This window comes from Lithobates pipiens, unplaced genomic scaffold (genome assembly GCF_037356315.1).
Source record: "Lithobates pipiens isolate NorthernLeopardFrog02 unplaced genomic scaffold, aLitPip1_a1.2 Scaffold_1, whole genome shotgun sequence".
NCBI classification, from domain to species: Eukaryota; Metazoa; Chordata; class Amphibia; order Anura; family Ranidae; genus Lithobates; species Lithobates pipiens.
The window spans coordinates 203,427,675-203,441,162 of NW_027507685.1; the positions used below are offsets into that span (position 1 = coordinate 203,427,675).

Sequence of the window (13,488 nt, forward strand, 5' to 3'; positions counted from 1 at the left end):
CCATACTCTGCAATACCCTGTCAATACTCATCAATACTCTGCAATACCCTGCCAATACTCGCCAATACTCTGCAATACCCCGCCAATACTCTGCAATACATACCCTGCCAATACTCTGCAATACCCCGCCAATACTCTGCAATACATACCCTGCCAATACTCTGCAATACCCCGCCAATACTCTGCAATACCCCGCCAATACTCTGCAATACCCCGCCAATACTCTGCAATACCCCGCCAATACTCTGCAATACCCCGCCAATACTCTGCAATACCCCGCCAATACTCTGCAATACCCCGCCAATACTCTGCAATACCCTGCAATACCCTATCAGTATCAATACTCTGCAATACCCTGCCAATACTCTGCAATACCCTATCAATACTCTGCACTACCCCGCCAATACTCTGCACTACCCCGCCAATACTCTGCACTACCCCGCCAATACTCTGCACTACCCCGCCAATACTCTGCACTACCCCGCCAATACTCTGCACTACCCCGCCAATACTCTGCACTACCCCGCCAATACTCTGCACTACCCCGCCAATACTCTGCACTACCCCGCCAATACTCTGCACTACCCCGCCAATACTCTGCACTACCCCGCCAATACTCTGCACTACCCCGCCAATACTCTGCACTACCCCGCCAATACTCTGCAATACCCCGCCAATACTCTGCAATACCCCGCCAATACTCTGCAATACCCCGCCAATACTCTGCAATACCCCGCCAATACTCTGCAATACCCCGCCAATACTCTGCAATACATACCCTGCCAATACTCTGCAATACCCTGCCAATACTCTGCAGTACCCTATCAATACTCTGCAATACCCTGCCAATACTCTGCAATACCCTGCCAATACTCTGCAATACCCTGCCAATACTCTGCAATACCCTGCCAATACTCTTCAATACCCTGCCAATACTCTTCAATATCCTGCCAATACTCTGCAATACATACCCTGCCAATACTCTGCAACACCCTGCCAATACTCTGCAATACCCTATCAATACTCTGCAATACTGTGCCAATACTCTGCAATACTCTGCCAATACTCTGCAATACCCTGCCAATACTCTGCCAATAAATACCCTGCTAATACTCTGCAATACCCTGTCAATACTCTGCAATACCCTGTCAATACATACCCTGCCAATACTCTGCAATACCCTGCCAATACTCTGCCAATACACACCCTGCAATACCCTATCAATGCTCTTCAATATTCTTCCAATACTCTTCAATATCCTGCCAATACTCTGCAATACATACCCCGCCAATACTCTGCAATACCCTGCCAATACTCAGCAATACATACCCTATCAATACTCTGCAATACCCTGCCAATACTCTGCAATACATACCCTATCAATACTCTGCAATACCCTGCCAATACTCTGCAATACATACCCTATCAATACTCTGCAATACCCTGCCAATACTCTGCAATAAATACCCTATCAATACTCTGCAATACCCTGCCAATACTCTGCAATACATACCCTGCCAATACTCTGCAATACCCTGCCAATAGTCTGCAATACCCTGCCAATACTATGCAATACCCTATCAATTCTCTACAATACACACCCTATCAATACTCTGCAATACATACCCTGCCAATACCCTGCCAATACATACACTGCCAATACTCTGCAATAACCTATCAATACTCTGCAATACTGTGCCAATACTCTGCAATACCCTGCCAATACTCTGCAATACCCTATCAATACTCTGCAATACCCTGCCAATACATACCCTGCCAATACTCTGCAATACCCTGCCAATACTCTGCAATACCCTGCCAATACTCTGCAATACCCTGCCAATACTCTGCAATACCCTATCAATACTCTACAATACATACCCTATCAATACTCTGCAATACCCTGCCAATACTCTGCAATACCCTGCCAATACTCTGCAATACCCTGCCAATACATACCCTGCCGATGCTCTGCAATACTCTGCAATACTCTGCCAATACTCTTCAATACATACCCTGCCAATACTCTGCAATACCCTATCAATACTCTGCAATACCCTGCCAATACTCTTCAATACTCTGCCAATACTCTTCAATACTCTGCCAATACTTATTCCTGTTTGTGGGATATTTTCTAATGGGCTGTGTAACAGAATTTGGAACAGGGTGTATTTGTGGTAGAAATTCCCTGCGAGGGAAAGATCATCACCCATTGTGTTGATTGTTTTGTTTGACACGTTATTTTGTTTTTGTAAACTGCCACTTTACAATAAATGTTGTACTGTATTTTCTGTGCAGTATATATGCATATGAGCGTACCTTTTTTTTTTTTTTTTGGTGGGGGAATGGATCTTTGGTGGGAGTTCCCACACTTTTTTTCCCAGGACTTGACCCCTGGCTTTGATGGAGATTTTAGTACTGGTGGAGCCTGGTAGCTGTGACAGACCCTAGCTTCTAATGTGTCTCAGTTACCCCAACAGTAAGATATATTTGGCATAATTCATAACTCTCTTTTTGTCCACTGGAACTTTGGAAGTTCCTACCCACTGCAGCATTCTCCAGTCTCCAAAAATGAAAGTAGGAAACCCTCATAAAAGACAAAGCAGGTCTTCAAACCCAGGAACTCAAACTCAAAGATATCACCATTAGAATCCCTGAGAGATATAAAAAAAAAAAATAAAAATAAAAAAAGTGGTCAGGTGGATTACCTGACCACCTTCTATCAAAAACTGGATTTGAGTTTTCGGTGGACTAACCTTTTAATGGCCATAGCTCAAAAATTAGTCACTGGTTTTATCTGCATTCCTGACACAAAGATGTCACTTTTATCATTTGGTGTTACTTGTCCTTGTCTCCAACAGTAGATCTGTTTAAACATTAAGGTTCTTACTTAAAGTGGTTGAAAACCCCTTGCATACACAAAGTGAAGTGACTAGCATCAGGTGGTACACAGAGCTGAAACAAGGGCACCTACATAAGTTGTACCAGTTTATCTGCAGCCATTTCTTCTGTAGATCGTTCTGAAAACACACAGATCAAGAGATTTTTTTTCTCAGCTTTAGCTGCAGGGGGGCAAGGATCTGGAGTCGCATAGTGCAGATTTCAGTGAGGGGAGCTCTGAATCCTGATTGGAGGGAAAGGACACATTCTCCTCCTCACAGTACATAGGATCAATGCCGAGCTGTTGCTGTCAATCATAGGCCAGGTGCTGGAGCTCTCCTCCCCCATCACCTTTTTATCTCTTGGTGTACTAGAACGCTATGCTTTGTTCATATTTCATGTCTGAGATTTACAACCACTTTAAGATTAAGGTGAAGAAAATAATACATAATAAACTTTTAGGACACTGCAGGTTTTCAGTGGTAGCAAATAAAGTGAAAGTAAGCAGTAGAAAGACATAATAAAAATGATAGGAAGTAATAGAGAGCAAAGGGTGATTGTGTTATTAGATGTAATGGGGCGGGGGTATAATGGGGCTCTCCCCCTTATGTTTTATATATGTGATATTACTAGATTTTCTTCCTAGTTTTTTAATGATAAAAATTGTATATAAATAAAGAATAAAAAAAAAAAAAGAGAGCAAAGGGTGTTAGCATTTGTATATATTAGAATAGTATTATACGTGATAGTAGATAAGAACAGATACAAACCTTGGACATTTTGCTCTTACTGTCAGCAGTAAGGAAAGACATATTGTTGATCTCATTTTGAACCACAAAGTTCTGCTCCTCCCGCTTAAAGTTCTGATGAAGATGAAAAAAAGAAAAATCCTGAAGTTACTTAGAGGTCAGTGTGTTATTCAGAGAACGTTTTTTAACATAGGTGTGGGTCTGCACAGGGTCTGCCAGGGCACATCCTAATCATCCTGTGTGGCACAGATTCCCCCTGTTTAAACCCCTGATATTTCACCAAAACCCCCTAACCGGGCTCCTAAAAAATGTGTATAAAACGAATTAAAAGGTAAAATTGTAAAAAGTAATAAAAATAAAAACTACTGAAACCATCCACTGCCCTTATGACACCAATCTCTGCCTTACTGACACCGTCCACTGCTGTACTGACACCGTCAGTATAAATACACATGCACACACACATATGTGCATGAGCTTTGAGGAGCACACCCAAATGCAATAAGCTGTGCACACCTATGGTTTTTAAAGACAAATGGCAATAAGTGGGCTTATGATCATAAAGCATGTCTATAAAAGATTTCTATCTGTTCCCTCATTCTCTGTCGAAGGATGACTAGGAGTGGTAGAGGTCAGCAAGGTTTAATAGTAGTTGCTCTGCCCACAGCCTGCCCTCGTTCTGAAAGCAATTTTGCAGTGTTGTCCGATTCACTTGAAAAGGTTAGGTTTGGCTAGATTAAGGAGGGTGATAAAACCAAAAGCTCAACGCCCTGTGTACTGTGCCTTCATAAGAGAACCCCGTACTTACTGAATGTAAACTACAGGGCTCTGTGATACTGTTATGGTTACTTAGCTGGAAAACAACGTGCGATAGCATCAATTTAAAGACCGAAAAGGCAAAAATTATTTATTATTTGGGGCCTTCTCAGTTCGGGATTTGGACTCCAAGAGTAATTAAACCAAGTAAAAGCACAAGGCTGGTTAGCAATCTTCCATATATAAGTCTACACATTTATTTCAAGCTGAACCCCAACCTTGCCTTCAGTCTTGTACAGTTATGCCCCGTACACACGAGCGGACTTTTCGACATCCAAACTCCGACGGACTGAGTCCGGCGGACTATCCGATCGTGTGTGGGCTGCAACGGACTTTAGCGAAGCTAAAGTCTGACGGACTTTAGAAATGAAGCATGCTTTAAATTTTCCCGACGGAACTCCGCCGGACCCGGTCCCCTTTGAAAAATCCGCTCGTGTGTGTGCTACTCCGACGGACTAAAACCGACGCTAGGGCAGCTATTGGCTACTGTCTAGGAACTTCCTACGTCGAATCCAGTCGTACGTCATCACGTTCGACTCCGTCGGAGTTTGGTGTGATGGTGTGTGGTCAAGTCCGTTCGGTCGAAAAGTCCGCCAGAACTCCGTCGGAACTCCGGCGGAACTCCGGCGGAACTCCTTTGGAGGTCTGTCAGACTTAATCCCTCTCGTGTGTACGGGGCATTATACAGGCTCCTCTCCTGTTCTGAAATTCCTTACGGTCATTTAGTTGCACACTCCATTGCAAGCTGACCAGATAGCTCCCAATATTAATCTGTATTTGTGCTATAAATTGGAAGTTTCTTTATACACAGTTGACTGTAAGGGCAAAAATGGACCGTAAGGGCATAAAACATGTTCTCTGGAATCTGCCTACACATTTTTACAAAGATTCAGCTGTAAATAGATAGAAAAATATTTAACAGCTGGAAATGTGTTCCAAGATTCAAATCATTAATCTGCATGATACTAGACAGCTTGTGTAGAGTAAAATGATTTTATCAGCTGTCCACCTGTCCTAGTAGAACAGGACCCTATATATGAGCCTTTATAACTTACATGGGATTTTGACCAGAAGATGAACACCTCCCCAACCATTCGGAACAATTCCTCTGCATCACAATTCGGCACAGTCAGCCAGTTTGCCCTGCAAAAATGTAGCATTTTTAATGGCTACCTGCTCAAAGTATACTGTACGTCAGGCAAAAATAATTATTATATGTAAAATGTATATCTATAGCGGCTGAAAAGGGGTTAAAATGACCCGCAAAGCGCCTCTGTAGTTGCGCTTTGCCAGCGCTTCGGTAGCGGTGCCCATTCAGTTCAATGGTCAGGAGCAGTGAAGGAACGGTGCATAAACCGCTCCAAAGATGCCACTTGCAGGACTTTTTTTAGCATCCTGCCAGCTCACCGCTCCAGTGTGAAAGCCCTCGGGCTTTCACACTGGAGAGACAGGAGAGGCTCTTTACATGTGCTATGTAGGTGTTATTTTTAGCGCTGTAGCGCCTGGAAAGCACCTCAGTGTGAAAGGGGTCTAATGTACTTAAAGTATATGTTCACCTTTTGGGAACATGTTACATGTTCCACCTGTTATTAGGTTGGAACGTGTAACATGTTCCCGATCCTGCACCAGCTCCCAGATCCCTACACTCCCTGCAAAAGCAGGCTGGGGATCTTCTCCCCCTACCTGCTGTCACTATTTGAAAAAAGCACAGCTGTGCAGGACTCCGGCCACACAGCTGCGTCACTGAGTCGTAGATGCCTCTGAATCAATGAACTACAAGTACCAACAGCCATTGCAGCTGTCGGCTTGTAGTTCTCAATGAATTACCAGGGCACTGTTGAGCGCTCAAGTAGTTAATTGAGTCTTCCTGTCTTGTAAAACTGCCTGTCCGTACACAGCTTACACTGACAATCTGTAGGAGTCCTGCATGGCACCGATTTGCAGATCGTGGGTGCAATGCTTTCCAGGCTTCTACAAAAAAACTGTTAATGCATATTTTTTACCTGCAAAACCTCCCGTCCGTCTGTCCCTTGTGCCTGGGGGGGGATGTTTGGGTGTGTTTTTTTGGGGAATCACCAGTCTCCAGTGGGGGGGGGATGCTGTTTGTTTGCTCCCACCAAAAAAATATTAGGCACCAGCCACCACTGCCTGGGAAATGTACCTTTGGGCATGAATTCCTTCTGAAGAATAGTAGTGCTTTTATGTATATATGCACTCCTGCATCTAGAGTCAAATAGCTACATATCTCCAGTATCTCGCATGATATGGAGAGAAATTTGGTCATATATCTACTGTGATGCTCACTGTCGTCCTTGCTTGATTGGAGGCTGTACCTTAGGACATGCAGTGCAAAGCTCTCCTGGCTTCTGCCTTATTCACTAAATAAGGCAAAGCCCCACTCCTTTACCAAGATGACTCTACACAGAGACACAGTGAGGTTGATCTACTAAAACTGGAGAGCGGAATATCTAGTGCAGTTCTGCACAGAAACCAATCAACTTCCAGGTTGTTTTAGCAATTTAACCCCAGTGTGAAACAAGGCATAGTAATCAGTAATGGGGAAAAAATAGCTGCAGGCAGCCTATTGGAATGCTGTGATTAGTCCTTTGCTCGCTGCTTGCCTTTTTGGGAACACCTTTTACATTAAAGTTTCTCTAGGTATCTTTAGAAAGGAACTAATAATGCCAAAGCATGATTATAGATTATGTAATTTTCATATGATGTATTCATCTAAAAATAGAGTTTTTTTTTTTTTATAAAGACCAAAGTTTAAATCCTATTCCTCCACCCACCTAAATTTTTGTGCTTCCCCTATATAACTGTACCTGTTATTGTCTACATAACGGATCAGCAGAGGATAGAGAGCATAGAGGTCTCTGCAGAGGACAGAGAACTCATCTCGTATCAAAGACTCTGAATCTTCGGACTCGCTCTTCGCCTCCAGACGCAGTTGCTCTTCCTCAGCCACTACTTTACCTGCCCGTTTCTTCAGCTTCTCCATTGTGGGAATAAAGTGAGTCCGGAGAAGCTCTGGCTTGGCCTTGCTAACGATGGGCTGTGCAAATACTGATGGAGAAGAGAAAATATATGGAAAACTTTACAAAGACCTGCGTCTTCTAATCTATAACCAGCAAGAATCTTTATTCCACCTGTCATTTAATTTACAGGTCCATTTGTGCTCACGCCACACAAAACTAGATATCTAGTTAAGATATTAAAATTGTAAATTAGATCAAAATTTTTAAACTATAGTGCATGGGCATTTTTATATAAAATCCTCATTCATAGTCCCTTGGTTATGACTTGGTTATATTTTGTTTCTCTAAAGCATCTGTCAAGTCTTATGAATTACCTGCAAGTCTTTTCATCCAGGAGGCCTCATCTATACCTAGATTGTTGACAACGATACGGAGGATGTTACCCAGGAGGGCATTCAGATGCTCAGAAGTAACACTGGTGCAGCAGGGTGTGGTTTCATCTGGCATATTTTCTGGCCCTCGTTCCCACCAGCGAGGAAGATAATTGCACAGCATGGGCAAAGTTACTTCAATGACATGTGGCATCTCTGTGTAACGGGCACCAGACTCTGCTAGCAAGCTGATTTCTTTTGTCAGGGTGTACAGGTCAGGGATATCTGGGCACATTTCTTCTACAGAGTTGGGGAGACCCAAAACTAGAAGGGAAAGAATGTTAAATGGCACAACTGATTGTACAGTTCAAGCTATATTGGCTTTCATTAACAATGGAATTATAGGAAACTTCACCCTAAACAAATTTGGTTAATATCAGGCTGACCTGGGCAAAAAAAGGTAACAAACGCTGAAGTAAAGGCATAATTGTGGTGACTGCAAGTATCTTTCAAATGGATCCTTACTCTACTATAGTGACTACTGGATCCTTCACCTGGCCTGTAAAATGGGTTAAATCAAGATTGAGCACCTCTTGGAAGATAAGCCTCATCTGACAATCATTACTCAAATGCCAGACCCTTGGTGAGCAGTAGAGGCTTTGACATTTAACAGTTGAGTAATTGTGGGCATGGTATAGCCCCTGGTTGAGGTGTGGTTTAATCTCAATTTATATAGAAGTCAAGGTCCTGTATACAATCTGGGATAAGGATACAAGGGGTCCCACATAGTCAAAGGGATTGATTTGGACACAGACACATACCTAACCAACCATGACAAAGAGGTTTGTACTTCAGCACAGTATTTACCTTAGCCGCCTTAAAGTTCAAGTACATTTTAAACTATGGAAAAAAAAAACCATTACATTCTATTATTTTTTGATTTCCCTAAGGGACATTAAGAAACCTTAGTAATATGGTATTTTGAGAAATTAAAATGGAAGATGGAGGGAAAGAAAAGGGAGGGGTAATTAGAAGGAGCAGTCTCAACAATGAAGCCTCCAAGATTTGCCATAAAAGGAGGTGGTGAGAGATTTAACCACCAGCATCCACACCTAACTAAAATATCCATTTAGGATGGGATCATATAACTGCCCAATCCTCATACTCACTGGCACGTTCACGAGGAGTCTTGGTGGTGTAGACAGAGTAGATGTTGTATTCATTCAGGTGGGGTTCCAGGAAGGCCACAGGCATGGCAGCAGCAAGTCTTGCCAAACATTCACCCAAAGCTGGGCGCTGTCTAAAAATAAGCAAGTAAGGAGCGTTAGATGACAATTTTTTTTTTCTACAAAGACAATCCATATACATGGGTGAATCAACATGCAGCCAGTAGTGGTATAAAGAACTTTTGCTCTTACTTTTCAACATAAGGGTTTTTGGTGGTACCCAGAGAGTAGATACTGCACAGTGTTCTGTAGCAGGAAACCTGTACATCATCCACTGAAAGGAAAGAAAAAAAAAGAAAAAGAAAAGAATTTCTTTTAGTATAGAGACAATATCTTAGTATAGTTAGAGAACATAAAAGGGATATGGGAATACTATTCAAATATGTGGGAACTGCCATTTGAATAAGTGATTTTCACTCATGTCCAAAGCACTCATAAGTACATATAAGTACAAGCATGTATTTTGAGGAAAAAGTACTTGCTTTTACTACCTTTACACCTTTATAGATATATGTCTGAGATTGGGGAGTCATTTTTTTTATTAATCAAAAACATGCAATGCTGCATAAATTCATTATAAACGTTATATTTGGAAAGTATTAACTTACATATGACATCATCTCCAAACTGGTGCTGTGCAATGTGCTCGAAGAGTGATGTAAGAACTGGCAAAAGGGCTACGGTGGTGTAATTGATATTCTGGGCTACACCCTTCACCTGAGTGCGAGATTGAGATACTTTCCCCAGCTTTAGGTTCTCAACCATCTTTTCTATGTCTTCAGATGCTCCCTCAAAGAAGGAACGCAAACCAGCCTTTACTATCTCTGGGCCAGACTTCATGACTGTCCTGTCAGAAGGAAAGAGAGTGTCACTAACCTGGGAAATAAGTTTTTGATAGAAGAAGGTAAGTCAATAAGTAACAAAGATATGATAGAAGAGGATAAGTCAAGAGCACATAAAGGCATCAGGAAACCAAGGTTTCACAATGTTATAAGTGCACAATCCTGTAGAGAAAATGTATGAATAGTATAAAATCCCACAGATAAGATGAAGAGTAATGCCCCGTACACACGATTGGAATTTTGGTCGGAAAAAGCTCTGATGGTTTTCCCAAGCTGTCTTGCATACACACGGTCACACCAAATTCTAACCGTCAAGAAGATGGGGTTCGGCCCATCCTTAGTAAAAACATACAAGGCACTTTCGCACTATTGTACAATCATGTGTACTGGGGCCTATAAAGCAGGAAGGAGTCCTGAAAAAGATGTAATAAAACGTGTATATAGATAGAGAAAAAAATCTATAAGCATATTTTCTCTCTTCTCTATCTATATACGCAGTTTATTATATCTTGTTCAGGCTTCATAGGCCCCAGCACACGTGATCCACTCCAACCCAGGACCAAAGCCCCTCTTGGATTTTGGGGCATGGTCCACACATATATTTCTTTTTTTACATCAAATCTAGGTTTGAGATATTCCTCTCAGAGTTCCATTCCAAGCAGGGACAATGTGGAAGGGATGGCGGATGGACTCCATGTGACAGGGTCTTTCTCTTTTGAAAAATGGATTTGCATGATTTTATGTATGTGCAATTCAACAAAATGTAAGTCAATGGTACTTTTTCTCACGGACAATGCACTTCGGGTTAAGTATGCTGAATTAATTTTTGACTATTTGTATTTTATAGATGACATATTTCCTGTTAAGCTCCTGATGAAGGAGACTACATTCATCTCCGAAACACGTTGGGTATAGGATCTCTGTATCGTCAATCTGCCCAATTTTGATGTCTCCATGTCCAAATTTTGTCTACTATTACATGTATTTTCTAGATCGTTATTTAATAAAATTATTACAATTTTTTCTATACTATGTGTTTGTAGTGCCTTAAAAATCCCACTCCCAGGGGTTCCTCTCCATTCCATTTTTCATGGGAAGTGGCACACTTTGTAAATCTTTCATATCAGAAAACAAATTCTTATAGATGTCAGAAGATGAGTTCTCTAGGGGTTTCCCAGGCCCAGATAAGTCATATAAGGGCCCCCACTACGTGGGCAGTAGGGACCTGTCTAGGTCTTCTGAAAAATGGTGGTCTATCCAGATGGGCCATGTTGGTTAGTATTGCTGCCATTTATTTGTGGATCAAAAACCAAGCCCTTTTTTTGTTTTACTTGGCTTATCGTTGGTGTGGAGGACCACCAGGCTTTCGTCGGAAGAAGCTAGTTTTTTAGAGAGAGCTGTGAATTAAAGTTCTGCTGTCTTTTAAAGGATATTGAGCCTGAACTCCAGTAAAAAAAATTGTAATAGCACAGAGACCAAAAATCCAGCACTGACACCCACAGAAGGGCCTCATCTCCATCAGATGGCACTATTGTTCTGTGTTAAATGATGGCCAGGGCCATTCAATCCACTTCCCATAAGCCCTGGCTGGCATTGACACATTCCCTAATGGTGCGTCATCATGCCAGTCTGGGCTTTTAGTACTGCTGCCCTCTGATGTAGTGACATGGGAGAAAGAGACAGTGGTCATCTTGCTATAAGCATCAGACATTTTTTTCATATATGAAGCCTGTGATATTTATGCATTTACCTGGCATCCAGAGAACGAGCTAGGATATGTAGACAGTTAACCACTGCAGGGGCATCATTTCCTGGGGAAACATGGCAGAAGTCAATTTTAAACAAAATTCTAAATCTTGATATCAACTTTCTTAATCCTTTTGGCCTCTTCAAAAAGGTCCACAATTCACATAACCATTCCAGAGAAAAGAACACAAAGAAAGTATACTGCTTCAACCAGTTCATGCCGTAAAAGAAAAAAAGAAGTGTGAACAGCAACAAACCGCCTTACCGAATAAGGACACGCGATGACGTACAAGAGCAGCAATCTTACAGAACAGGCTGAGGAGAGTAAGAAAGACAGATACAAAGGATATGGAGAGAAAGAGAATTAGAATACAGAATTTCAGTGAATCAAGAGGAAACTTCCAGCAAATGTGCATCTTAATGACATGCCAAGCCAACCCTTCTACATAGCTCAATTTAATATTTGCTGCTGTGATTCAAAATCAAACAACAAAACTTTGCCAATTCCTATTTTCTGGTTTGTCCATGCAACTGTTGACTCTTTAAAAGGAAATGTATCAATTAGACAAAGATTGCATTTCCTATTCTGTCTAAAACATTTCAGCATCTAGTATTTCAGCATAGATGAATTATTTTCATTCAAACCCTTACATTTAACCCCCAAATCTTTCCTGAACGAAACCCTTAACCCACGCTCTAATTTACAGCATATGAAAACTCATGATCCAGGTGCCTCATGCTCATCCATCCTAATGTAATCTTTTATTATTTTTTTTTATTTATGCAGTGCTATTAAAATTGTGTGATTGCTATATTAGATACTAAATTGATTAAGTTTCTACCCCAAAGGACCCTTCATTTTATAAACCAATATGACCTCAGTTGTGTATAACACTTGTAATATCACCACGCGCTGACCTGGCAATCATCTCTTTCTCCTTATTAGAGGCATGACCCCCACTGCCCAGGACTTTGGCTGGTGTGGACAGAAAATAGAGACAATGGTTCGTGAAGTACTGGTTGATCAGTGGAAGAAGGATCTATGGGAGGAAAACGGGTGTCATTGGTTGTAGGCCCTATCACAAACTTAGCGTATATTCACAGCAGAGATAAAAAAGAGAAACGTATTTTTAATTAAAAAAGTAAAGAATACGGAGGATGTGCAATAGATCAGCACTTGGAAAAAATAAATTTTTTTTCATTTTTATTTTCAGTATAAACCAGTATTTCTCAACTCCAGTCCTCAAGGTGCCCCAACAGGTCATGTTTTCAGGATTTCCCTCAGATGAAACGGCTGTGGTAATTGCTAAGGCAGTGAAACTGATCAAATCACCTGTGCAAAATAATGGAAAACCTGAAAACATGACTTGTTGGTGCGCCTTGAGGACTGGAGTTTCAGAAACACTGGTATAGACAATACTATAGCAGTGTACAAAATTGGTCAGGTTGCAATAGATACAGATCCACCAAGTTCAACCAAAAATAAAAAAATAAAAACCATATCCTCATAATTCCAAAACCAGCAGCTGATACAAAGAAAAGCCAAAATGTAACCCTTGCTGATTGAACATCCTGTGACACTTATAAACAGTGTATATTAGCGTTTTTGAAAATGCATTAAAATTTTTTAATCAATATACAGAGTCTGCCAGAACCAATTATATAAATAGAATTACTTTGTAATGCCGCGTACACACAACCGGACTTTTCGAGGGACTAGGTCCGACAGACTTTCGACTGAGTTCTGACAGAGTTCTGACGGACTTTCCGAATGAACGGACTTGGCCACACACAATCACACCAAAGTCCGACGGATTCGAACATGATGACGTACGACTGGACTAGAATAAGGAAGTTCATAGCCAGTAGCCAATAGCTGC

The 13,488-nt window shown here is 41.5% G+C and overlaps 1 protein-coding gene across 13 annotated transcripts in view; it reads right to left on the reverse strand.

Moving 5' to 3' along the window:
• RYR1 (ryanodine receptor 1) overlaps window positions 1–13,488 on the reverse strand; it is a 347,489-nt gene that overhangs the window by 91,787 nt on the left and 242,214 nt on the right. For all 13 annotated transcript variants that reach the window (XM_077480582.1, XM_077480567.1, XM_077480575.1 and 10 more), the window contains 10 exons: window positions 12,527–12,648; window positions 11,874–11,923; window positions 11,613–11,673; window positions 9,629–9,867; window positions 9,213–9,294; window positions 8,964–9,094; window positions 7,798–8,118; window positions 7,271–7,511; window positions 5,501–5,588; window positions 3,651–3,743 (listed from right to left, as the gene is read on the reverse strand). In XM_077480582.1, the coding sequence (XP_077336708.1) occupies window positions 3,651–3,743; window positions 5,501–5,588; window positions 7,271–7,511; window positions 7,798–8,118; window positions 8,964–9,094; window positions 9,213–9,294; window positions 9,629–9,867; window positions 11,613–11,673; window positions 11,874–11,923; window positions 12,527–12,648 (1,428 nt within the window). The remainder of the gene's footprint in view (window positions 1–3,650; window positions 3,744–5,500; window positions 5,589–7,270; window positions 7,512–7,797; window positions 8,119–8,963; window positions 9,095–9,212; window positions 9,295–9,628; window positions 9,868–11,612; window positions 11,674–11,873; window positions 11,924–12,526; window positions 12,649–13,488) is intronic.